This window comes from Cupressus sempervirens, chromosome 4 (genome assembly GCF_028749045.1).
Source record: "Cupressus sempervirens isolate cs-2001-9-10 chromosome 4, ASM2874904v1, whole genome shotgun sequence".
Taxonomy (NCBI): domain Eukaryota; kingdom Viridiplantae; phylum Streptophyta; class Pinopsida; order Cupressales; family Cupressaceae; genus Cupressus; species Cupressus sempervirens.
In genome coordinates this window covers 517,314,395-517,342,214 of record NC_143121.1, presented here as the reverse complement: position 1 = coordinate 517,342,214, position 27,820 = coordinate 517,314,395, and the positions used below count along the sequence as shown (strand labels likewise).

The window sequence follows — 27,820 nt, the reverse complement described above, 5'->3', positions numbered from 1 at the left end:
GAAATCAGCGCTCAAGGAGATAACAAATGAATTAACTAACATAACTAAATAGTTATGGTTAGTGCATAACAAGGTTATTGCCAAGGATCGCCACCCATTCTATTGCTAAGTGTAATGTATTTAATGCCTTAGAATGGTATACAAGGGGAGAAGAGTAATGTGCGGTCTACACACTCAGACCAATATGAATATCAATGTTAGAAATTTAACAATCTTACCCATGTGCTCTCTTGTCTTCTGGGCATTTACCGTTGGTTAGGATGTTTTTACTTGTCTTTGATTCTTATCTATTTGCTCTTTTTCTCACATACACATGGTTTAACCACCTCGTGTTCTATAAGTCCAGTGGTTGTATCTGGCATTGACAGGTTGATCTTTTGTGCAACAACCCAAGCTTGTAACAAAAGCTATTGACCAAAGTTTCAATGTAGGAAAGAATACACAGATATTCATCACAATGAAAACTTTAGCAGAAGTTTGGGATTTTGGGATTTCAAATATATGGATTACTATCATTTGCACTTTTGGGGGAATTCAAAATTGCAATATGGAAAAGTCATTTTATCATTTATGGTATCAGCCAGCAAATTGCCGCAAAAAAGTTTTCATGCATCATATTCTAGTCATTCAAGCTGCAGACAGTTGATAGGTCTTTAAGCCCTAATGTCGAAGTTGAGGATTCTTGTGCTTGAGGCTTCCTTTTATTCACCACAGCTTGCTTTTCTATAGCAGGTATATGGCTTATGCTCCCTTGGGTACAAGTAGTTGGGTGAGTCACATGGGCAAAGGTCATCAACCGCCTTGCTACTTTGTTAGTCATTAGCTTTAGCAGGAAGCCCAATTGTCCAGCTATGAAAAATATTAAAAAAATAAAAAATCCAGTAGTGAGATTTATGAAGCCAATACTGAAATGGTCTTTAGTAAGTTAAACTTTTCTATATTAATGACAAACAAAAATGATAAATCCATCTATGTTCTTGTAAACATTACTTTCTCCAATATTAGCATTTCTCAAGTGCAAACTTCTACCTGCACAGTTGTGACTCTTCCTCCCTCGGCCTTTACATATACATGCAAGCAAATGCATTTGTGAACAAACTAAAAATCATATCTAGAAGAAAATCACAATCTTAAATGAAGAATAATACTGACTTATCAGGTTGTTCATATAGAACAACGAAAGTAATTCCAGCAAAAGCCAAGTTGGTATTACCAATCAAAATTGCAAAGCTCTATATGACTAGAACTATTTTACTTGAACAAATTGCACAAACTGTACACTAATATTTGCTGGCTCCTTACTTACAGAACAAATTTCTGATGAGGAAAATAATTTCTTGCCTTCATTCGGAAGGTTATTTATCTTGTTTACAGTATTTAATAGACAAAGCTTTGCGTCTTACTTCAAAATGAAGTGATAAAAACAAAATGATCTGATATCCAATGGCCATAACAGCCAGAACAAGTAGGTTTAACCACTTTGCATTTCTTGAACTAGAAATGTTATAAGAATCATGAACAGCCTGATCTCCAGGTATGGATCTAATCTGGCCAACTGCAAAGGATGTTCCTGTGTATTCATTTTCTAGGAGACCCTGGCCCATATGAAGTAATGTTAGCAAGCACTAACAAAGGTAAATTTTATAATGAGAAGGGTGCCATTTGGACAAATAGAAAAAATAGTGTTCTTGCCCATACCTCTATGGCGTAAGTGTGAAAAGCGAGGTAAGATAATGGATATTTCCAGACTGGTCGAGGAAGTTCCTCTCTAAGCCTGAAATAACCAGCAGCAAGCATCATAATACCCTGCAAACAACATAGAACTCTCAAAACAGTTCGCTCGGAAAGAAACCATTTGGAAAAGGTGGGTAAATAACAGGCTGCTACTTACCTGCAGAAACACAATAGTGATAATTCCTTTAAACAACTGTGGAAACACTGACGCAACAACCATCTGCAGGCCTTCATTTATTAGAAGGAAAAGAAAGAAGTTCAACATGAAATACATGAACAAGCCAAAAGCTGAACGCATCCCAAGAAGGAAGTAGATGACCATGGAACAGGAAAGCGAGATGAGAAATAAGAAAGGAATACAGGCAAACAAGTTCCCCAAGGAAAATACAAAGGCTCCTGTGTGCCTGTTTGATTTTTCATGCATGAAAACCTGCAGTCCACAATACTAATCATATTATTAAGATATAAAACTTTTTTCCTTGAAACATTTTCTACGAAAAATGTAAATAATTATTATTACAATTTAATTTTAACTATGCTCAAGACCATTTACCGCAGTTCACAACACTAATCATTTTCAAAACACTTGTAAGAAAATGTAAAGAAATTGAACTATGATTATAATTCATCTTAAACTATGCTTAGGATCATTTTCTTTTACAGGCGAAGTTTGAAGGCAGTTGAGGAAAAAATAATTCCCTTCCAAGAAAACAGATAGAAATTGGTAGCATAATCAGAAAATTAGCGTAGTAGTAAAGGATACATGCATGTGTAGAAGACCAAAGCTTCATCCAGCCTTTGGGAAGGAAAACTCAAATTCAACATGAGTTTCCAAGTGATCAGAGAAATTGTTCATCATTCAATATGCACAACAAGTGCCCACAACAGGTTGGTTATTTTCTTACCTTAAGTTAAAATGTCATAGAAAGCAGTTGTTTGTTGTAATACAACCAACACAGTTCTAACTTTCAGCAAAAATGTCTAAGTTACCGTATTCGGTCAGTTACCACAGAATTCGAAAGTCGATTTGCCTCAAATTCGAATTCGATTCAAAGTCAGTTCTAAATTGTTATTTCCCTGTGTAATTCGCTGATAGTTCAGTCAAAGGGATCCTGGACGACTTTTTGGTCATCTGCAGCGAATTTTGACTGGTCAAAGCACACCCGGAACGAATTTTGTGCAATTTGGGCCAATTTCAAACGCATCTCGGGGACTGACGGAAGTGATCGGAACAGAGTTTTATATTAAACATATTTTAAACAAATTGCGCATACATGTCAAACGCAGAAGAATGACGTTGTATATGATTCTACAGTGCTAAAAAAAATTACATAGCATCCCGAGAGTGAATGTTTTGATTACTAGTAATAGCTTGAGTTTGTTTTGAGAAGCCATGACAATGGGCTCTTCGACTTCACTTTGAAGAATCTGAGCCCATTACGTGCACAGCAGAAAAAAGCTTTTTCCAATTTAATTTTAAAGAGTCTGCTATGCTTTTCTGTAGAATCGTGGGCATGTAACAGGAACAGATTATTCGAAGAACAAACTAAAAATTATATTGCTGTCATGCAACTCAAGCATGCATCTTTTTTATATTGTATATAAATAAGAAACTCTAAATCAAAATGAAAATTCTCTAAATAATATAGCCCTTAGGCAATATTATTACAAATCATATTTTAAAGAATTTGTATAATTTACTTTTCATAATTCTGGACTTCAAAATACCTCATGAATTTTGTCATTAGTCCCTCAAAAGATCATAAGGTACGTCTTCCTTACAGTCTTTTGTTCATATTCCTATTATTCTGCTTAACCTCTGTACAAAATAGTTAACCATTTTTGTAGGATTTGTAATATAGTTAAGAGACTAAATTTTGTTTTTGCAGTAAGTATCTGTATAACTGTATAGTATATTGTATGAACCATGCAAAATATATATATATATATATATATATATATATATATATATATATATATATATATATATATATATATATATATATATATATAGAGAGAGAGAGAGAGAGAGAGAGAGAGAGAGAGAGAGATAAAATCTTGTAGGGACGAACCCAAAATGAACCTGAATCCAACCCAAAAAAAATTGGACGAATTTTGAACCTGAATGTCGAACCCGTATACGAACCAGAATCCAAACCGGCAACTTTGAAAAATGTCATAAGAAATGTCTATTTTTTAGTTCATTTGGAAAAATGCTTGAATCCCAGGAACAAGCTGCATCCTTGATGAAGATCAACAAAGATTACATTCACCCTTTGTTCCTCCGGAAAACAGTTGAATGTATTCTCGGAAGCATTATAAATTAGGATATTTGGTTGTCCCATTTGCCCACACAAATTATATCATCAGATCATATAGACTACCTCTAATTTTTGTATTCTTTGGCAGCAAATAAATCCCAAGGACTTAAACACATTTTTGTGGAATATGACGCAGGTAAAACATGCACCTACAGTTTTGACCCTTACTATTGATTCTTCAATAGAATGTGAGATGAACACCGGACTCTTCCCTTTTCCAATTCCATTGTGGAGCCCTTCAATTTGACATGGGGGATGTTCCACCAGCAGTAGCTGTAAAGAGAGGTAGAGAGTGTAGTTTTTAATTATCATCAGCTCAAAAGAGGATTAGTAAAATTGTATCATCTAGATAACAAAGTTGCAGTAGAGGGCTTGAAAAGGATTGTAATTTACAGTTGTACTTATCCACTTGTGTAACACGCTCCAAAAGAAGGGTAATTGCCTCTAATAATTTTAATTTCTAAGAAAGTTGGTTTCCCAAGATAAATATTGCATTTGTGTTGTGGCTTTTTGTTTCAGCGCCTCATTTCTCTGTGAGCAGCTCTTAATTCTTCCAAATTAATACAAATGTCTAAATATTCCAGTTGGAAAATAATTTAATTTCTTGATTCACTAGTTTCTAATTGATTGGGGATGACTTTATGGGTCATTGCAATTGGGATGTCTGACCACAAAATCTCCAAAATGCACAATAAATTGTCAATAAAAGGTTGACTCATCTTGTATTTTTCCATTTTCACCTATGCCTCTACAATAAAATGATTATAGCTACATATGATTGGGTCCCCATAGTGTCTGAGTATGCGACCCCACATCTAAGTGCATCACCACAATTGAGAAAGCCAAATTCACTTAAGTGCATCACCACAATTGAGATACCCAAATTCATAGAGAAGGGGCATGCATAGTCCATTTAGACAAATTGTTATACAAAACTTGTCCAAGTGCAGGAGGTAGTGCAATTCCATACAATTAAGGACAAGGAAGTTGTCCATGATGGCGCTGCTATCCCTTCTTCAGATAGAGTTGCTGCAAAACACAAAGTGGAGCATAAGTCCAACGACTTGTAGTTGTATCTAATGTTGGGAGAACTGAAGTGCCTCCTTTCTACCCTTGTTTGATTATTCTCTGTGTTGCTTTGCTAATGTCATACACATGATTTCTAAATCCCTTCTTTGAATAAAAGAAACAACTTTAAGCATACCAAAGCAATTTGCTTTGTTAGCTTTCAAGATTGAAGTTCAAATTTCAATGTGGCATTCTTTACTTATTTCTGTGTACACATCTATGGTAAATCTAACTGATTAGATTTAATATACATTTTGTAATGTCCCCATCTGGGGTTTCCCTAATTTTTGCCCTAAAATCACAAATTCCATTAAAATAAGAATTGAAAGATGGTTGGAGATATAACTTTACCAGTTAAAATGTCTTTTTGCAAGCTAATTCCCAATTTGGGTCCAGCAACACCAAAAGGGAACAAGAGCACAAATATAAAAAACGGTATATAATCTAACCTATTATTTTTATAGAGTTCCAGTTCATAACATGTATTGTGTAGTGTTTTTGCATTCATGAAGGTGGATGGAGATATTACAAAAGTGTGTCCTTGCCCAACCCTAGGCCCAAGAGCAGAATCTTATCCCCTATAAGATAGTGCCTTTGTATAATGTAGCCCATGCTCATTCCACCTCAGGCCTTACCTAGTGCCTTTGTATGATGTAGCACAGTTCGTTTCGCCGCAGGCCTGGCCTTACATTGTGAGGTAATAATCTTAAATTTTAATGCAGTTAAAAATATAGACACACAATATTCTATCCATATACCAGACCATAAATATAAATTAGTAATTATCTGAATATAAACACGTTGCATCTTGCCTTCAAAGTTCTAAGTATGATAAATTTATGTTGTGAATAATATAAACAGTCACAAGCACTAACCATATGCACTTAGTCATAAGCAGTAATAATTATCACATCATGTATATATATCTGATACTCAATATACAAATTATTATAGAGACACTGGTCTATGAACAGCCATTTATAAGTAAGTGGTACATACCTGGTTTCAGTACTTAGCAGACAAGGATATACATATATAGGAAGTTGCTCATACCCAATACACCTGTGTACTGGTACAGATTACTAGCATAAAGAATATGTTGTTGCAGGCTTTCCTTCTATTAGTGCTGATACAATCTCCTCAATCCCTCTGCCGTGTACAGACATGAAAATACTCAGACCAGAGATTGCAGAATTTATGTTAATGATTGTTATGGGCCTGACCTGCTCTTCGATTCTTGTCTATTTTATTCCCTGATTCCCCTTTGCTGAATTGAGTGACATGACCGACTCTATAGTTTAGCAAAAGATGGGATGTCTCCAAGGGACGTGCCCAGATACAATTTCTTAACAATTAGTGGGTTACTCATCTGTGTGATTTGTGACTTTCATTATTAACGTAATTACTCCTTGAGTAATTGCTGTTGCTTCTGCCTTGGTCAATGTTTCTTTGACCTCTCATGAATCTCAATCAGACGTCTGTTACATTATATATTGCATTACGTATTCAGCTCCACCTAGGGATCAGTTCCAAAGTATAAGTAGTGATGGGATATTGAAAACAAGATTGGCTGTGGAATAGACGGTTTGTGATACAGAATCTAAACCATGTACCTCTGGTACGCTGCCAGGATGTGAAATCCAAATGTGGAAAATGTGAGCCAGCAACCTCTGTACACTTGCAATTGAAATGGTATGGACATCATAAAGAAGCTTGGGCATTTGTAATTTTCTTCCAAGGTCATTGTGTAAAGTTCTATTAAAATAGTTTCTTTAATTCACCACTTCTTGTAAAGCCCTCTCATTATTCATATACCGTTTATGCAAGCCTTTATTATATATGGCTACATGTCTGGTTTAGTCCCATGGTTTATGACCTCGAATAGACTCATCCTTCTCATTGATTAATGATAGCTTGTTACTATTTATTTATTATATATTTATTCATCTTAATTCTATTACTATTAGTATTTATGATTAAATCTCACTTATTATTTGTTATCTATTTAATTATTATTTATTATTTATAATGACTATTATTTGTTATTTTTATATTTTAACATTATTGTCTGTCTATAGTGTAATTAAATTAAAATTACATTATTATTATTATTTATTTATTTTTAGTTTTAATTTATTATTCATATCTGAAGGGGATGTCAAAGTTAATTTTATATGAAATGCAATATACTCATTTTTCCCTTGAAAGTTCACTGTTTTTCAGTGACTTTTTGAGTTTGCCAAGTTTTGGCCTAGTTCTGCCACCAAGTCCAAGTGAAGAATCACTTACCAAATCTTTGCCACATCAGTGTCAATATTATGCCTTAAAAAGCATCAAGCGCAAGCAAAATAAGCACATTAATTTTGTCAATTACTATACAAGTAAAAAATCACAGGTTTCTGATTAAAAATTTAAAATGAATCATGGCGCAGTAATGATTTATGTAAATTGGGTTTCCACGACAAGGATGAAATGCCTCGAATTTAGATATTCCATAGCTCAGTCAAATGATCTATAATTAAGTCAGACTTTATGTTTTTACTTCACATTTAAATGAAAAAGAGTCTAATTCACTAATATTTTCCTTGCAGATGACGAGATCGATAAAGTATGTTATCCATTTCTTTTATATGCATATGACATTCCAAAACTATGCATGTTTACCTTAATTTCTCTGATATGTGCAGGAAAGCCACCAATACTCATTAAAGATGAAAAAGATACAAAGAAAAAAACTGCTGCAACTCTTACCTGAAATAACATGATGCAAATAAGATGTCAGTAAAAAATGCTACTCAAAATTCTAACAAAATGCTAGAAAATAATGGTCTAATACTAGAAGTGAAAGCAATCTGTCAGAATTGTCTATAAAACATATTAATGCACAGTCAAAAAAATGAACGGATGTGTAATCGTTGTCATTATTGCTATTGACTCAAAATTCAAGTATAAACATTGTATATTCTCAATGCTCATAGACTTTATCTTCTTATAGTCTTACACTTAATGACTAAATGAATGTTAAAAAAATTCAAAATACTAAATCAAACATGATAGTCATCCCCTTCCTTCATGAGCTAAAGCACCGTGTATTGTTGCTCACAAATATAATTTAGAGTCTAGAAACTGCTGGGCTAATGCATTACTCAGTTTTGGTTTGTCCATTAAGGTAAATAATATCATTATAAAAGAGCTAATCCAGACCAACTCAATGTTTTCTTCTCAGAAAATCCTTCTCTACATTCTAGCAAATATGATATTCCCTTTCCAATGCCCTGTTGATTTGAATGGCACCACACAATATTTGCTGGGGCAAATACAAAAATTTAAAACTTAATGGAACTGTATGCTATTAAGATGTCTGAACTATCAGCCTAATCCTAAACCACATATTCTAATTGCATTGCACTTTCAGGTGTAAGCCACACCATAAAACTCCATCCATTGAAGGCTTCTAGATTCTAGCAGTTAATGAGCTAAAGAGAACCGTGGTCCTTAATATTAAGAGAGATATACCTCCATGCATGGAAAACCTGGATTTGGCAAAATCTTTGCAGGAACAAAAATTTGACTTGTACTTGGGACTTGGCGAAATATCCAACATAAATAAATATATAAATTTGCAAAATAATCTTTAAAAGAAAGCATTGAAACAATTTTAAAGATGTCATATGTAGTTTTTTCTTCCCTTACAAATCAAAAACTGAATTCAATTCACATCATAATGTCATATCAAAATATGATTATAAATTAGGAACTTGTTTTAGTATTTTACAAATTTCTTCTCCAACTAAAGCTTCAAGGTGGCTATCCAGGTGCCCTGAAAGTAGATGGTAATGATTTCTGTTGTGGTACATCATCATTTTCAGGCATATCTTGATCATCCAATGAACACAATCTGGTCAAATGTTTCAATAGGTCAAAATCATGAAGGTGAAAAAGTAAAATTTGAGGACTTTTTGGTTTTTTTCTGCCATCAACTGTTATTGGGCACACCATTAGCTATTTAGCTGAGTTTCTGGCTCAGACTTCCCAAGTTTTAAGAGTAGTTTCTTTCCATTGTGCAGCTCTCTGAAAACTCGCCAGTAAACTTTTTGGCAAGTCACTTACCAACGTGGTTTGCCTCTAGAGTTTCACAAGACGGCAAGTAAATCCCTATGTTGTTAAATTATGCCTCCATGTAAAAATAAAAACATTTTTGGTAGCAATCTTACTATAAAGAAAACATCCATTTTGTGTTGACAATTAAAAGCATGATATTTTCAACCTGAAATATCAAATTTACTTACTCCTATGGAATACAAAGAATGGCCAATATTTGAAAATGCTGTCCCCATGCAGATCATAAGGAGTATAAATAACAGTAGTCGAAACCAAAAATATCTCAGATCTCTGAACATGATCAGTGATGACCTCCATGTCAATACTGCAATACGTGTCAAAGCTCTTGCATTGCCTTGGCCTTCAACTATTGGACCTTCCTGCAAACAATGGAAGTGTCCACCACGAGTTAGGAATTCAATGTTCTGTCTATTTGGATGATACATTTACCATCTTGTAAGGATTACCACCTAAAAATTAAGCTCATAAATTGTTCGCATAAGCAGATTTCACTAACATTTTATTTCACTTTCAGGTATTAAGTTATTAACATAAACTCATTAAGATAAAAACATACATGCCTGGATTGCACATGTTTCATAGCTTTTACTTTGCTTACAGCTTACTAACACAAGATAATGAGTAGATCAAACTGATTTTTTATATTATCTACAAAAACGTCTCAACTCAACTTCATGTCAACCACTTATGAGTAAACCTTTTCTAATTATTATTCATTTTCTTCTTCTCTTCAAACTACTCATCTTCTGTTTCACTACTATTTTTAAAAGCATTCTCTTGATATTCATCATCCATCTTTTATTGAGAATATGAATGGCCCACAACAGGTAGTGAGAAAGTTTTTAAATTACCTTGTAATGCCCCAACAGATAGCACTTAGCTACTAGATTTAAATTTGACTTTATTTGTGTCCATCAGACTTATTATATTGATGGGCAGTTGAAACCAAATAATTTTATTATTCAAAAAATATAATTCTGGATGTTTTAGTGTTCAACCTACTTTTATAGATCAAAGTTCATAAAAGTGCATCAAACAGAGTCGCAAACAGATTAACATATTAAAATTGGAGAGCTGTGGACATAATCTAAATAATTTATTTTAAATATTGTTGTGTCCAGCATTTCACTTGGCATGCACATTATTTTTGAGTAACAAAGAAAACTGATGCTTAGTTGTAAGAGGAATTTTAGACTTATAGGCATGGATGGATGGTATCCCTTAGAACAATCAAATCCCATATGGCACTCGGGCTTAAGAGAGCTTTTAGTCGGATTATTTTCACAATTAAGATAATTCTGGTCAAGGATAGCAGATGCAAATTTCTACATGGTCAACAGAATTTCATTTGTCCTGATTTAAGAGGGTTTACACAATTTCATAGGTCTCATAATATAAAAATAATTTTGAAAACTGCAGAGCTTTCAGGAACTGTAAAGAGAAGTGGCGAGTCCTGGCCTCACTTTAATCTGAAATGTTGCTCCTGTCATCATTGGGATCTTTCGCTGGAGAGAATCTCACGCATCATCAGAAATGAAGCAAAACTGTTGACAGAATTTGGGATGGTATTGTAATTGAACACACTATTGACCAAATAGGAAAGACTAGCACAGCTAGCAAAACATGATAAACATCATAAAAGAAGAGAGCAATTTGATCAACGCTTGGTGGGCTGCCCCCCTTGTGGCTGTATCAAATTCTATTTTGGCTGTGTTGTGAAAGGGAACCCGGGCAGCGCTGGGGTGGTGGTATTTTCCAAGATGAACAAGTGACCCCAAGATAATTTATGCCATCAATTGTGGTGTTGAAACAAACAATTTGACGGAAGCCTGGGCAGCCCTATGGAGAATCATGATTGCCAGAGATAGAAGCTGGAAGAAGCTTTGGATTGAAGGAAACTCAAAACTAGTTATCAATGCATTGAAGGGCAGTCCCATACATAACTGGAGACTGGTGGTTTTAGTGGAGGTTTCCAAATATGTGCTCAGAGAGTTTGATGAAGTCAAAATATCACATGTAGGCAGGAAGGGAAACAGGGTAGCTGATTGAGCTGCAAATGAGGGAGTTTGCCTCCTCAAACGCAAGGGCTTTGGGCAAAAATCATGAGTCTCATACTTCCTGCTGGAAGCAAAGTTACTAATATCAGCTGAGTGATCTGGAGGGTAAACATGTTTGTTAGTTTGGATATTGAGTTGTAAAGTTTCCTTTCTTGGGAAGAGGCAATGCCTTCACTGATTTTTCTTTCTGAGTTCCTGGACCTTTTTAAGTCCAGATTTCTTATAGCAAAAAAAAAAACGAATTGTAAAGAGAAACTAACTGGCTTAGAGATAATTATAAGTATCTCTTGTAGAACAATGCCAACAGCAGATGAAAATCCCAGAATACAACACGAACAACAATTGTATTGTAGTTCTTCTTTTTCGTTTACTCTAGGAAAAACTGATATTTTCACATGAGTAGGCTGAAACTCTGACTGTGAACCTACAAGATGGTTGCAGACTTGAGAGATTATACCATTGGCAACATTGTTGGCTGCAGGTCATCTGAATTTTGGATTATACAGAACGTTTTGGGGGTTGTGAACATTTGATGGACTTCTGGCTTTGTAAAGGGCACAAAACCCATGGCAGTTGGCGGGCATCCTATAGGAGGAACTTTGTGACTGCTGACAGTTTCATCTGGAGGAACCAAAGGACTTGCAAGCATATTCTTTTTCATCTTCAAGAAAAAGGGCAAGAGTAGTGAATTTCATTTGGTACTCGTACTTAATTTCATTTGGTAGTATGTACTCATAGGTTGCTTGTAGATGCAACTGAAAGGGAAAGGGTAGTAGTGGATGAAAAAAAAAAAGTATTAAAAAATACAGCTGTAATACTTTTTCTGATGAGTGGATGGACGGGAAAATATGCACCGCTTTTTTTTTTTTTTTTGGTAGCTTGCAAAGGTGAGGTGGCCTTTTTGAAATCAGTGGATGCTCCAATAAAGTCAATGCAGAAAATTGTGTCTCTGATGTTGCAGGAATTGTATTTGGTATTTTATGGTTATGAAGAGTTGTATGGATAAAGTTACGGATACGGATATGACTGTTTAAGACCCCTAATATTATTCAACTGGATACGACATTCATACGAAACACATACACATATATTTATTATCTAACACAACTTTGTAGTTGTTAAGGGATATTTTTATTCCTATAAAAGCAATATAGCCACACAATTGCTACATAAACAAATTACAAGTTGATTCAACTGTTTACTATATACAAAACAGGTGCTATTATTAAATTAACAATAACATTATTCAAAACTAAGTTTAAAAATAAAACTATCTAAATACAATTAAAAAGAACTAATTAAACAATATGAATGAATGAATGAATGAAGGATTTTAATGACATCCACAAGACCACCAGTCTAAGGGACCACAAATCAGAAGCATTAATCCTAATTCCTTTCCAGATCCAACCACCTGCTATGAATCTTGACAATCAAACCAGCAGTCTGTCGTATCTTATCATCATCAAACAAACTGTGTAAGCTTATGCCATCCCTAAGCTGACCCTATATTGGGCCTGAATATCCTCATATGCCTTGCAATCAGTAAGAAAGTGACATTCCGTCTCAACCACCCCTTTTTTGCAGAATCTGCAGATCCTTTCCTCCTACTCCTCTTTAGGCTTCTCCCATCTACTAATCTCGCATCTGAGATGAAGTGATCCAGTCCTCAACTAAGCAATTAACATCCTAGCCTTACTAGTAATAGCTGACCCCAGATATGTTTGATCCCCATGCTCCTTAGAAGAATTGAAAACTTTGATATAATGTGTCTTTTTCCAACCCATGTTAAGAGACCACATGGCAGTTTGAAATTTTCCCCTAACAAACTTCTTTATTTCCGTGTTATTGGTAGGACACTCTTGCAACTTGATATTCCACGTGCTCAACATTTTATCTTTTGTTTCATCCAAGTCTTCTTCCTACAAACCAAGTCCTCTTGCATTGCAATTTTGGGCCAATGTTGGCTATCTATGTTGTCAAGTTTCCTTAAGTAACTTATTAACCGAGTTATGGCAGCCGCCTCCAGCGGGTACATAACATTTCTGCTAATAAGATTTCATAAGATACAGATGCCTCGACCTTGATATTAGTAGTGATTAGATGTTTTTGGATCCTCTCTAGTTGTCTCCACCCACACTTTGTCATGCTGCCCCCCCAAACCTCGTAACTATAAAGAACAACTGGAGTGACCAACAAACCAAAATAGAGTTTTCTTGGTCTTCCAATCCCATAGCTCGGTGTTCCTACATCTGTTTTGTAGCAAATATAACGCTTTCCATCCCCCTTGTATCCTTTTAACTCTACAAGTCTCCCAGCTGAGCCTGTGGCTGAAGTCAATCCCTAAACATTTGTATTCTTTCATCTTTTCTAATGGGCTGCCTTCAAAAAGAAAATCCGAATAATCGTCCTTTCTTTTCAAAGAAAATATCATGATTTTCGTCTTGGATTTGTTCACCTGCATCCCCACTTTTTGATAGAAGTGCTCTAATGCCTTTGAGTGATCTTTTAATCCGTGAGAAGTTTTTGATATTAAGATTAGATCATCCACATAAAGAAGCTTCACTACATAGCCAGCTAACTGGACCCCTTCCCATCAATTTCATCTAGCCAAGCTTCTAGTTTATCAATATATAAGGCAAACAAAGTGGGGGATAACAAGCACCCTTGTTTCACACCAATATCACTCCCAAAACACTCGAACACTCCCTCTTTAGTTCTGATTTTTTATCTAACTTTTTCACAAAGTCTATGCACTGCTGCTCTGTAGACATCCAGGATGCCTAATTCTTCCATTCTTTTCCATAACTTGTCTCTAGGCAACCATATCAAAGGCTTTCTTGAAGCCTACAAAGCAGCAAAAAGCTTCTCCCCCTGGCTGTCCCATACTTTCTCTATCAAATGTCTAAGAGTGACAGTGTGATTGATAGTAGAATGTCTTGGTCTAAAACTCGCTTGTCTTTTTGCTCTTTTTCCTTCCATTTCTGTCCATTTGCTGATCCTGTGTTCCACCATGCTCCCAAAAAGGTTGCCAAATAGTTCGGTAATTAAATGAGTTGTTAATATCCCCACTCTTAAATAAAGGTATAAGCACACTAGTGGTCCAATCATCCGGAAAGCCATCGTGAATGACCCTGTTAAAGATCCCCTTTATGTGAGGAGCTAGGAGATCAACTCCCCATTTCAAAAACTCAGCTTGCAGCCCCTGCATATCACTTGCCTTGCCATTTGCTAACTTCTTTATTCCAAGTTTGATTTCCTCTACTATGAAGAGCTCAGAAGAGTTCACCATGGGAGGTGGTTCTTTCTCCTCAATGCGCTCATAAAGTAACTTCACATATTCTAACCAATGGGCAGCAGTGATATTGTTTTTGTTTTGTTCTTTCTTTTGCTGTAGTTCTTTCCAAAAGTCTTTGGGATTGTGTTTTCTTAGGGCTAATAACTCTTCCCGTCTTGCATTTACATAATCTCTTTTCTTTGACTGGACCAACTCTATTTATTTCTTCTTGTCCTCTTTGTTTGTATACTTGCCTTTCAAAGATCTCTTGGCTGCCTTGCACTCCTCATCATACCACAGGTTAGCAGGAAAAGTATTTGCAACCCTCTTTTTACTGTGAGATCTTTTACATCCTTTTAGTGCTTTGTGAAGAATAGGGATAACCAAGTTGCTGTGCACATGTCCTAGATCCATGTTGATCCATTCGTCCGTGCTATTTGTGCTTGTCTCAAGGAGTTGTTTGAGAGCAGTCCTGAATATGTCCTTGTTTGCTTGATTTATGAGTATTCTCCCACTACTACTAGTGGCTGCCTTTTCCATGCGGAAATCACATTCATTGTGCATGTTATGTGGGACCAAGTCCAAATTAAAATAAAGAGGCATGTGATCAGACTTCATTTCTATAATTATAAACTAATTAAAAATTCACTTCCATATTTAGTCTTTAAAATCTGAAAAATTAAAAACTATAATTGAATAAATATAAATATAAATAATGTTGATATTTAAATATGTATATCAATAAATTTCATGCATATTTAGAGAATGAATTTTATTTATTTAAAAATCTATTAATGTCTTTTAACAACATATATAAACATAAAATTAAAAACTTTTTTGTTGATGTATATACATTAAAATGCCAAAACCATAGTGTTGTGTTCAAATAAGGCCTAAAAAAGTGGATCTCTCAAACAGAAAAACATTTCAGTTCTCCCTCATTCGGTGTAAAATTAGTTTATACCAAAAATTAAAAATTGCATGATTGAAGTTTCTAAAATGAGGTTTAGGAAGATTCACGTCAGTCTTTAAACATCAAATCAAAGAGTAATTAACGTGATTGGAAAATCAGGCTTTTTTGGACACGCATTGGTATGGTATCTAGTGTGTAGTAATATCTATATCAGGTACAGGGGTGTGTGAACCTAGAGAGAGGCATAAGTGTATCTAGCTACTCTGTGGTTATGTGACTGTATGGTTGAGGAGCAGTGGAGTGTGCCAGTGGAATTTGGTATATTTCAGGGGATTGTTTGATATATATATTATTTCCTATTATCTTTGCTTACTCCATGCTTGCTAGCCACCTATGCAAAAAGGGGATTAATGGAAGTGAATCAGCCACCTTCTAAGGGTAATTGCATACAATTTCACTGGGCACTTCATCTTAAGGTGATTTCTAGTGTCAAGAAGGTGAGTTGCTGCCTTGAAGTAGATATAAGGGCGGTTTAAGTAGCTAGATCAGGTGTCAAGGGTTTTAGAAATCTGCTTGTATAGAGTTGTGTTCAGCATCTCAGGTTTCCAAGTGAACAACATGTCAAGAATTATCATTAGGAGCAGATCAGTACCAATTGTAGTTATTGTAGCCATACTCACAGGGCCAGCCAACTGAAATAGCTTGGAGAAAAAATTGGAATCGGCAAAGCAATATCTATTTCAACGAACAGTTTTAGATTTATCCCCTGTTTTGTCACAGAAGTGTGCAAACAGCAAGGTATTACATTGCATAAATCATTGTGAACAACCTATTTTCCACAAACACAAGCCTACAACCATAGTTGTAATATCCTTTCAAATATATGGAGGTCAGTATTATCTAGTATTGTTCTTATTAATTTCAATTCTGAGTATGTTGCATTTACGTTGAACATCAAAATATTTAAATAAATGAATTCCAGTTGCTTAACAATGTTCCATTGATCAACGCAAGCAAAATACATGAAAATCTGAAGCATGCATTAGATTGGTATTTTGTCACAATTGTCCAAAAAATTGCTGAAATACACATTGTGAAAGTAAACCAGGATGAAATACATATAAAATTCCTATTCTTTTAATTGCATAAAAATCATTTTTATATGTACCACTTGTTCTCATGTCTTAGTTTGGTGAGGGGCATGACAGTCCGCCCTTCCCAAGATTGCTTGTCCTCAAGCAATGGCAGTTTTCATTTCAAATCTTTGCAATGTGAAGGTCCCAAAAACAACCTTTGGAGAATTGTAATTCTTAGAAACTTCTTGTGATATAATTAGCTTCAGCTGCACAACTCTGTTATTATCTTAAGTTGATACTTTGGAAATGCAAGGTTTGTAATTTTAAGACAAGTTTTCTCTCATTTTTCTGTTCTCATCACTTGTAAATGTGAAGTACTGATTTGAATTGACCCCATGTATTCACAATATCATGGACATCTCTTTGCACTAACACAAAAACTTAACATATATTAAGATGCGGATTAGAAATATGACACGTCTAAAGCCTTAATTGTGATGTTCTTTTCAAAAAAAAGAGCTTATATCCTTTGTGGTTTATCTTTTATTGTCCTAAAATAAGCATTAAGTTTCCAAACTTCTTCTCTCTAAAATCTATGGCATAAAATTTTGGCCTTAAAATACATGAAAGAATGTCTTTAAGTCTTTGAGACCATTACATGGGAATTTATGTTGCATGTGTTCTTATTGCATGTAAAGGTTTCCAAGTTCTAAATTTTAGAGTATGATATCTGCTTATTCTTTTGATACTGTACATGTCACAATAGGGTATTAGGAGTTATTTCTTTGACCAAGAATTGCTTTCACATCTTACTGATTTCCTCCTGAATAGGCTTGCATAAGCAAGCCAGCCCCAAGTCACTTATTGTATTTAACCTTTCATGAGTCTATTGCTTAATTGTTTGATTATGAAAACTGAAAACTAAGTTTTTATTTATGTAACTAGAGTTACAATGCCAAAACCAGTGCTGATTAATCTCCTTTGAGAATGAACAAAATAAAAGAACTCGAATCCTCTTGTCCAACCACATACCTTGAGCAATAGTGATATAGTCAAGTATGAAAATCTCCATGTTCATCCTTAAATTCTTTTACATAAAGTCAGCCGCTCTAGAATCCTAATGGTCAATTTTAGGTACTTCGTCAGTGTAAAGTTTCTGCAATTTCTATGACTGAATATAGACCAGATTCGATCTTCTTTTTCTCCTTGTGATTTGCTGAGAATAACTTCGAAGTATTACCTTCAATTGAATTAGAAATGTAATTCAGAATTCTGTCTTTTAATTCTGCAATTCGTATGTGGGCAGTAATGACTAAGGAGCAGACTTGTCTTTGTTCTTGTGTGCTCTTAGACTTCATCCTTACCCTCTATAAGTATAGGAATCAAGGGACATGTCATTAGAAAGGACATGTCTCTTCCAAAGTTATTTTCCTAACCTCTAGAAGTCGGCAACTTTCCAAGAATAATTAAGTTTAATTACAAACATAAACAATGCAGTTTAGATTAGTCTTAAACCAAAACCTAAGGATAGGTGTCGATCTTATAAAGGGAACAATGCAAAGACTTTGTCCTATTCTTAGCATGCTATATTAGATCAAATCGATCTGTTATCAGACCAGTATGATAACAAGTTACAGAATTAACACTCCCTCTTAACTTGATAATCATACTGAGAGATATCATATCTAGCGACATCAATAAAGATGAACAAGCAAGAATTGATACTCTATATCTATCTAAATCTCCTTAGCATGTGGTATCATAGAACACATGATACAATGTCATATCACTAAACCTATAGTATGACAAATCACTACTACTAGTGATAACAGTATTGCAAAGAATACAATGTATAGGATGAATCTGAAGAGTAATTTAATTTCTTCATTTATCCAAGTTGTGACTCATAGATACTAGTATTTCTATATCACAACATGATCTTGAGTTTTAAGATCTACCAAAATACAGGATAAACCCAGAGAATAATAAAATTCTTCCTTTATCCAAATTGTGACTTATTGACATAGCAATGTCAACATCACAATATGATCTTGAACTCATCTAGATCTTACAATAGAACTCTACTGTTTAGTACATTATCTAAGAGATCGTCATCTCTCATAATGTCTTTTATACAAGTATTCATTATCTTGGAGATCATCACCTCTTAAATAATGAATACAAATGGTGGAGCCCATAACATTCAATAGCCTAACAAATAAAAAAATTTAAAGAATACAAATAGATTACAATTCAACCATACCAAGTCTTCTCCTGAAGTGGTCTATCTTCACTCTAGATAGAAGTTTGGTGAGTATGTCTGCTGTCTGATCTATAGTGCAAATGTATTATAATTTTACAAAATTCCTGTCTACCATATCTCTTACATAATGGTAAGGAATTTCAATATGCTTGGACATGTCATGAAAAACTAGATTCACTGAAAGCTTGATGGAACTCTGATTATCACAATGAATAATCGTAGGATTCATGGCTTGCCCAAATAATCCCCACAAGTAACTTCCTTAGCCAAACTGCTTCTCGCGAAGCCATTGCTGCTACAATGTATTCGGCTTTTGTGGAGCTTTGAGCTCCTGAAGACTGCTTTCTGCATATCCAAGATATCATTATTGATCCTAGACTGAAACAACATCCTGAAGTACTTTTCCTATCTTTAACACTTCCATCCCAATCTGAGTCAGTGAATTCATGTAAATCTAAGTCAACCTTCTCGTATTAGAGTCCAAAATTAAGAGTGCCTTGTAAGTATCTCATAATGTGTTTAACTGCAACTAAGTGAATCTCCTTTGGCTTACACATAAACTGGCTTAACGCATTAACAACATAGCAAATATCAAGTCTTGTATTTACTAAGTACATAAGAGACCCAATCATCTATTTGTAGAGAGTAGAATCTATGGAAGGTGATTCTGCTGGTGCTTTTTTAAGTTTATGTAGATTAGTCTTCATTGGAGAAGACATAGACTTGCAATTCCACATTCTAAATCTCTTCAAAATGTCTAATGCATACTTCCCTTGATTAAGTATGATACTGTCAAAATTTTGCCGTACTTCTAGTCCTAGGAAGTAATGAAGGAGTCCCAACTCTTTCATCTTGAATTCTCTAGTTAGATCTTTCTTGTATTGATCTATAAGATGATCATCACCTGTTATTAGTAAATCATCAACATACAATATCAAAATTACCATATCATTTTTATTTCTTTTATAATATAAATTTGGATCGGCTTCATTCTTGGAGAATCCTAAGCCAATGAGATACTTATCAATTCTTTCATACCAGGCCATTGGAGCCTGGCTAAGCCCATAGAGAGTTTTCTTGAGCCTGCCAACAAAAACGTTAGGATCATGAGTTTCAAATCCTTCAGGTTGATCCAGATATACTTCTTCGGTAATTTTTCCATTTAAGAATGTTGTTTTTACATCCATCTGATGTACTTTCCATCCCTTCAATGCTGCAATTCCTAAGACTACTCTTACGAAGGTATATCTGGCAACAGGAGCAAAGGTTTCTTCATAATCAATCCCTTCTTTCTGGGAAAATCCTCTGGCTACAAATCTAGCTTTATACTTCTCAATGCTATCGTCAACAACATGCTTTATTTTAAATATCTAATTGGAAGAAACAACAGATTTTCCTTTAGGTCCTACAACAATTTTCCAAACATCATTCTTCATAATAGATTGGTATTCTTTTGTCATAGCTTCTTTCCAAGCTATATGTTTAATAGCATCAAAAGGATTGGTTGATTCTGTTTTGGATAAATCACTCATTTTGGTTCTGGTTAGATCGTAATAAATCCGACATCTAATCCATGATGTCACTTGCACTGGTATCCGAATATCAAATACATGATATTCACCAAGTGCTCTGAGAACTAGTGTCTAGACATTAAGTCCACCAAGTACTCAATCCTTGAGTCGAGAAGACTTAAACCATGGATCGCTACTATCCACAAATCAAAAATATAATCACATAGATAAATTTAGCCAAATATGCAACAAATATGGTCTATGCTATATTCACATATCAAATACATGATCATGCAAAATATCCAATAATAGACTCAACTAAATAAAAGAGGTTTAGTCTTTCCTATAACATAGCCAATGATTATAACAAACACAACCAATAATGTAGCCTAGGCTAAATATAGTCTTGAAAAGAAACGCTAATACATATAAATCCTCAAAGAAAGAGTTTATAATGCAAAACTAGGAGAAAGTAAGCCCATATATAAACTCCCTCTTAAGTTCGAGCATCTTTAAGGTGGATTCAATCCACGTATGCAAGTTCTCAATTTATCCATGACTGTATTTAAACCAAATTGAAGTAAATGAAGTCCATGACACTTAATGTGATCTACTCTCTTAGTGAAGAGTTTACAAGTTTCCTATATGCTTCCTCTGAAGTTTAGGTTTTTAACTACTTTTGGTAGGACTCCCTCTCAATATGTACACTGTAAGATCCCCTCTCGTTATCTAGCCAAAGTTTACAGATAACTTCTCAAGGGTTACGAGTCATTATCAAACCATGAGAATTTTTTGTTTATGTCACTTAGTCCAGATTTATCTCAGAATTAATGGTTTAACCAGTTTTAATTCTTTAACTCATACTAAAAAATGAATATAATGTAATATCCCTATTGACATTCAACCTTAAACATAAAAGTATTCTGCTATGTTTAGAATGTACCTGGAGATGTTCGAATGCTTTTGGAAATGATTCCCATTGACATTTGGCGGCTTCCTCTATGCACTTTGATATCAATCCACCTTTTCCTTTCAACATACTCCTTTAGGAGATCCTTTGACTTAACCAATTTTGAAAGAATATTGCAGTAAATATCAAGGTCTTTGTCCACACTGGGATTGCTTATATTCAAGGCTTGACATAGCTTATCTAAGACAACAGGTTCAGTTGTATTTGCCTACTCAAATAGACTTTGCCCGTTCAGAAATATCTTTCAATATCCCCTCAACTTTACTATCTCTAGACAGAAAGTCAACAATAGAATTTGCATTCTATGAACTTCTCCATTCTTTCATCTTTTGAGCATCATTCATGTACTGTTTAGGATCCTCCCTTAGTGTATTTATGTATGCTCTAAAGATTGCTTCACTATCCTTGTCACTTGGGTATCCAACCATGAGTTGGTCATAAACAGTGACAAAGCCAAGGGAAAATACTGGATCAAATTGATATAACATCTTGTATCGCATCAAATGTTGTATAGTTAGTTCCTATATAACATTATTGTATATGTTTGGAATAGACCGCTAGTATTATTTTATGAAAGCCAACTTTTTATCTCCAACCGTAGGTATATCTGTCATCATAGCCGTGTAACAATGAATTATGGAGACTGAAGGACGACCAAATGACCACAAAACATCACCAATCTGATTGATTCCTGTGATCATTCGCCATCTAATGCTCCTGCTGCCATTTCTATTAGATACAACTGCTCAAGAGCCCAACCTGTCTGTTAGTTTTGCGAATCTGCTAAAAGAAACAAATGCCAAGGCGGCTGCCATGTTTGAGGAAGATTCAAGTCAAAGAAAATTAACTGCCCATACAATTGCTCTTCAACTAGCGGACTCATCAAATTTTGTCATCGCATCCATCATGACTCACATCTATTTTATCTACTTATCGAGAGTTCCTAATAAGTTTTAACGTTTACAATTTTCTAATTCTCCGTTTCTGCAGTTCTTTAACACTCATTCTTTAGTCGTATCATAATCTGTAGGGTGATGCATCTCTTCCGAGCAAATCCAGCAAAAATGATGAGAACATCATTTAATTCTTTCGTTTTGCCCAACATATGATTCAACAATAAATTGCCCATAAATCTAAATGGATCTACCTTCAAGCGGTTAAGCTTCCCATGAAGGAACTAGGCTCTTATACCATGTAAAGTTTCTGCAATTTCTATGACTAAATATTGACTAGATTCTGTAATGTTCCTAAATAATTTCGAAGGTGCTCCCGTGCTACGCGACTACTACCCGTGCTGCGCGGCCGCTACCCATGTTGCGCGACTACTACTCATGCCAGGCAGCCACTACCCATGCTGCACGGCCACTTTTCCGAACGGTTCTGGAGATGCTCACGTGTTGCGCAGTCACAACCCATGTTGCACTACTACCCGTGCTACGCAGCCACTACCCGTGCTGCGTGACTACTGCCCATGTTGCGCGGCCACTTTCCCAAACGGTTCTGGAGATGCCCCCGTGCTGCGCGGCCACTTTCCCGAACAGTTCTGGAGATGCTCCCGTGCTGCACAGCCACTTTCCTGAGCGGTTCTGGAGATGCTCCTGTGTTGTGCAACTACTACCCGTGCTATGCGGCCACTACCCATGTTGCGCGGCCTGAATTGGAGGAGTGAAACAAAGTCGTACAGCTGAAATTTAGAATGTCATACGTTGTGCCAGGAAGGCCATACGATTGAATTAGAGCAAGCCGTATGGTGTATTAGAGATGGTCGTATGGTGTCTTGAAGTAGATCGTACGATGACAGTAGTAGGGTCGTACAGTGATGCAAAAGACGTATCTCAGTACGAATGATGGGTAAGTCGAGGTGTATGTACGATGAAAGCTGTGAGGAAGGACAGTACGGAGAAAGGGGGATAGGAACCAGAATCCAACACAGAATATAATTGTGGTTCATACACAGTACACCATAGAAAAATCCACAATAACAGAGACTTAGATGCGAATAATAATTACCAAAGATATTCCAACTTGCCAGATCTGATCCAAGTAATACATGCAACAACGGAATAGGGTTAGGGTTGAATCCCACCGAAACCACACAAGCCAAATAGGGAAGATCTTTCACTTCCGAAATGGCGAACAATTCCGAACTCCAATAGGAATCCGTAGTACAGAGAAAATAAAATCCAAAGCATACCTATAGACTACCTACAGCCGTGCTTAAATACTCGTCAGGAAACCATTCCGAGGGTGTACAAAGATAGCCGACGACGACACAACTACGAAGACAATAAAATGGGTCCGAGATAAATTAAATCAATCGGCCCATTACAAAGTTTAATTAAATACATTTATTTTATGACGGGTACATTACAGATTTGATCTTCTTTTTCTCCTTGTGATTTGCTGAGAATAACTTCCAAGTATTACCTTCAATTGAATTAGAAATGTAATTCAGAATTCTGTCTTTTAATTCTACAATTCGTATGTGGGCAGTAATGACTAAGGAGCAGACTTGTCTTTGTTCTCGTGTGCTCTTAGACTTCATCCTTACCCTCTATAAGTATAGGAATCAAGGGACATGCAGGAATGACTAAGGAGCAGACTTGTCTTTGTTCTTCTGTGCTCTTAGACTTCATCCTTACCCTCTATAAGTATAGGAATCAAGGGACATGTCCTTAGAAAGGACATGTCTCTTCCAAAGTTATTTGCCTAACCTCTAGAAGTCAGCAACTTTCCAAGAATAATTAAGTTTAATTACAAACATAAACAATGCAGTTTAGATTAGTCTTAAACCAAAACCTAAGGATAGGTACCAATCTTATAAAGGGAACAATGCAAAGACTTTGTCCTATTCTTATCATGCTATATTAGATCAAATCGATTTGTTATCAAACCAGTATGATAACAAGTTACAGAATTAACAGTCAGAGCATTAGATACTAAAATCACCTTAAATTGAAAAGTAGTTTAGGCATCAATCACATTGAAGGATACAACTAAGAACTTCATGTGACCTGTTGGTTCCCAAAACTGCAGATTGGAATCCTACGAGTCTTGCCAACTCACGGTTATGGCCAACTTGATGGAACTAAACAATGTAGTCCGAGTTCCCTGCACTTTTGGCTCTACAAAACCAAGGCGGGTGCACCTGATCTTGGACAAAACACTTAGATCCAAGACACTTATAATAGATTGATTAGAATGTAAATGTATTGAAAGGTTTCCAATTATCTAATAGAAATGGTGAAGATAAAATTCAAAATTTTCTATGTAAAATGTATTTATGATACGAAGGATCTCATAGTTGGGCAATTGGGAAGCAAATTTCAATGTTAGCCTAAAATATAAGACCCCAATTATCTAAGTGGAGAAATCTTGAGGTTAACAATCAAGATTTTCTATGTAAAGTGTATCTATGAGACCAAGGATCTCATAGTTGGGCGATGGGAAGCAAACTCCCAAGTTTACCTTAAAAAAAGACTACTGAACTAATTGTGCTAATGAGTTTGTGGTCAAGTGGTGAGAGAGGTGAATGATAACTATAAAACAGCTCACTTCAAAGGAGGTACCGAAGGGGTTTTCTGATTCAATGTCTGCAATTCTATCCCTAGGTTCACTTAGACAAACATAGATCAGCAACCTTTGCCACTGGCAAACTAGTCACTCGAGGAAAATACTTTGATGGAAGACAAGACTAAGCCAGTGATGGATAGGAGTATGAGCTAATTGGAAGTGAAGCAACTGACAACCTAATCTGAGGGGAGCAATACTAATTTCTTATTCTCATGCAATGATTGTTAAAGGAGACTGGAGGAAGCAGAGATGATAAGACAGAGTGAAGGAAAAGACTTGTCTCAATCTAGCACATATGATCACAAGGAAGAGCATATGATCTCCTCCACATATGAAACCGTAGTTACACCATCTTGGGGGACAAGGGGGGAGCGGAACGAGGGGACAAGTTTCCATAACAGGGGCACAAAGGGGCCTAAATTTGGAAATGGTGGGGGGACAGCAAGGGGTTTGTATATACTATACATATGGTACTTTAAAAGCTAGTTATAAAAAAATGTATTGCAATATAAGATATAAAGATGTAAAAGAGTAAATATTTGAACATTGCATTGAATTGGAACATCGAACATTGAACACAAATACTCGAATCAGCAAATAGTCAACACCAGGACGTCCCCCATCCTCGGCGGAGGTGGCGGAATCTGGTGGCGCCATTAGGGACAAGAACGGAGCCCTCAAGTCCCCGGTGCATCCCCATCTCCGAGACACGTGGCAAAAAAGGTGGGGATGCGTCCCCATGTTACTATGTATGAAAATAATTCCAAAGCCACCTTATATTACTTATCCTATCCCACTTTTCCTCTCTCTAGATTTTCTTCCAAACTGTCACTCTTCTTCACCTACACCCATAGATGTTATATCCACTTCCATTTGCAAAACCCCTTCCATACAACCTCCTCTATTACCTTCCACTATCACTACTCCCAAGCAACCCACTATTGCTAACTCATCTCACATAAGGTGTAATCCAAATAAGCAAACACAAGTGGATAGGGACCAAAATAGATTAGAATAAAAAAAATTCAGAAAGAGGAAGATCAAAACTTCATGTCCATTTAGTATTAAAAATCTTTCTCGTCTTCTCACAAAATCAGCTCCAAAGAACTTGAAAAGGCATTCACAAACAAAAAAAGGATTCAAAGGGTTTTCTTCATTCATAACGTAGTGAATCACATCAAACTTATAACTGGAACATTTGATACTTCAAGAATTTAAGACAGAGGTCCATCTTGAAGGAAAAGTTGCGCATAAGATTAAGGCTTCCATTTTCAATGTTATATGGAGTCTAGACACACATAGTGTCATAATCAAGAAAGGACGCCTTGATTGTTTTCCAAAATGCTTTAAAGAACATTAGAGAAAGAGTCCTCATAGATGGATAAGATGATGATGTTCTCAAAGCTAAGATCGAGGAGTTGGATGAATTAATAATACACTTGTTGCATCACATGCCTACTTTTTTTTTACCCATTTTGGTATCCCTACAAAAGCTCATGATCAATGTAAGAACCCTTAACTATGTTGTCCTTAAAAATTCCGTTTTGCCTCCAAAGACATTTCATAAATCAGATGATGTGCATGGTCTATTCTGAAGTTTTTGAGTTACTAGCACTTGCACCCAAAGGAAGGAGCAATGGATAGGTCGATAGGAACATATGCTTGACAGTATAGAACACAATTTAACAATGTAAAACAATTACATTAGACAAAGAACATTTCAATAACTGTGTATTATGATTCTAAGAAATAAACAATCTAAAATATTTTTAAATTGAAGAAATAAAATAAAACAAATGATATGATAAAGTTATCATTAAAGTAAATCAAATATATTTAATCGTTTACAGATTTTTCATTCCTTGTGACTCTTATTTAAACTCTTTTTACCAAAAATATTTTTATTTATTTACATACCACTAAAAAATATTACATAAAACATATTTCAAAATCTCTTCCTTTTTCCATTCTTTTATCAAAAACATTAAAAAAATTAGACTCCTCACTTTTCCCTCTTTCATTTTTCCTTTCCAAGTCAATTCTAATTATCTCAAATATATGGACTAACAATATTATGCACCAATCAATTTTCCTAACTAAACTTCTTTATCGTTCCTACCACTCCCATACATTAATTCATGAGAACATTGTGACAAAAATACCATTTCAATATATTTGCCAACCTCATTTTGTACTCTTCATAACTGTTGAAGCAACGCATTTGTCTCTATAGTCAGACTTGTAATACCCCAAAATTGGCTTATTGCCACGATCACCAATTCTGGTATATTTCTGATCGATTCTAACGTGCTCCTTCGTGCGAGAAGCTCGTTCTTCGCACGAGACCTAAGTACCTCCCGTGCGAAGATCCTCCCACTACGCGCGAATAAACAGCCCACCCTATTTCTTCGCGCGAAGAAAGAAGACCTTCACGCGAAAGAAGATAGGCCTCGCGCGAAGACCAATTGGACCCCCTAAAAACATGCTAAAATAAGCAATAAATGACTCCGTAAAGCATGAAAGCAAAAGTGCGAAGATGGGAAATCGATGACTCACTGGTGGTCCGTAGTCTGCTGGCCGGCTGTGTCGTCTGGAGCGCTCAAAACGATGGTATCTCACATTCACTGCCATATCTCTCTCAGAGCTCAAAATCACTAGAAGACAAAAGCACAAATGATTTTGAAAATGACACCTTGGACCCTTATATAGCTGTTGACCAAATTTTTCAAAGTGCTCCGATTTGCGCGAAAATCACCCCTGGCTAATTGGACCATTTTGAATCCATTTTCGAGATCGAATTCAAAATCTGACACACTTAAGTGCCTCAAGAATGCATTTTAAAGTTTTGGGGACCAACGCGATCAAATGCTTGTGCAGTCTAAATCTTTCTGATACTTTGCGATTCTTGGAATCCTTTCAATTCTAAATCCTTCAT

At 35.6% G+C, this 27,820-nt stretch overlaps 1 protein-coding gene and 1 pseudogene across 1 annotated transcript in view; both read right to left on the bottom strand.

Moving 5' to 3' along the window:
* Positions 1-1,130: 1,130 nt before the first annotated feature.
* The window catches only part of LOC149562201 (ABC transporter G family member 3-like), a 128,092-nt gene continuing 101,402 nt past the window's right edge, over positions 1,131-27,820 (bottom strand). Inside the window, exons 7-11 of the mRNA XM_089825745.1 lie at positions 9,413-9,604; positions 7,788-7,874; positions 1,892-2,164; positions 1,699-1,806; positions 1,131-1,595 (exon numbers count right to left, since the gene is read on the bottom strand). Coding sequence (XP_089681871.1) covers positions 1,356-1,595; positions 1,699-1,806; positions 1,892-2,164; positions 7,788-7,874; positions 9,413-9,604 — 900 coding nt within the window. The 3' untranslated portion in view covers positions 1,131-1,355. The remainder of the gene's footprint in view (positions 1,596-1,698; positions 1,807-1,891; positions 2,165-7,787; positions 7,875-9,412; positions 9,605-27,820) is intronic.
* Positions 17,711-22,127, bottom strand: LOC149562202 (protein THYLAKOID FORMATION1, chloroplastic pseudogene; annotated as a pseudogene).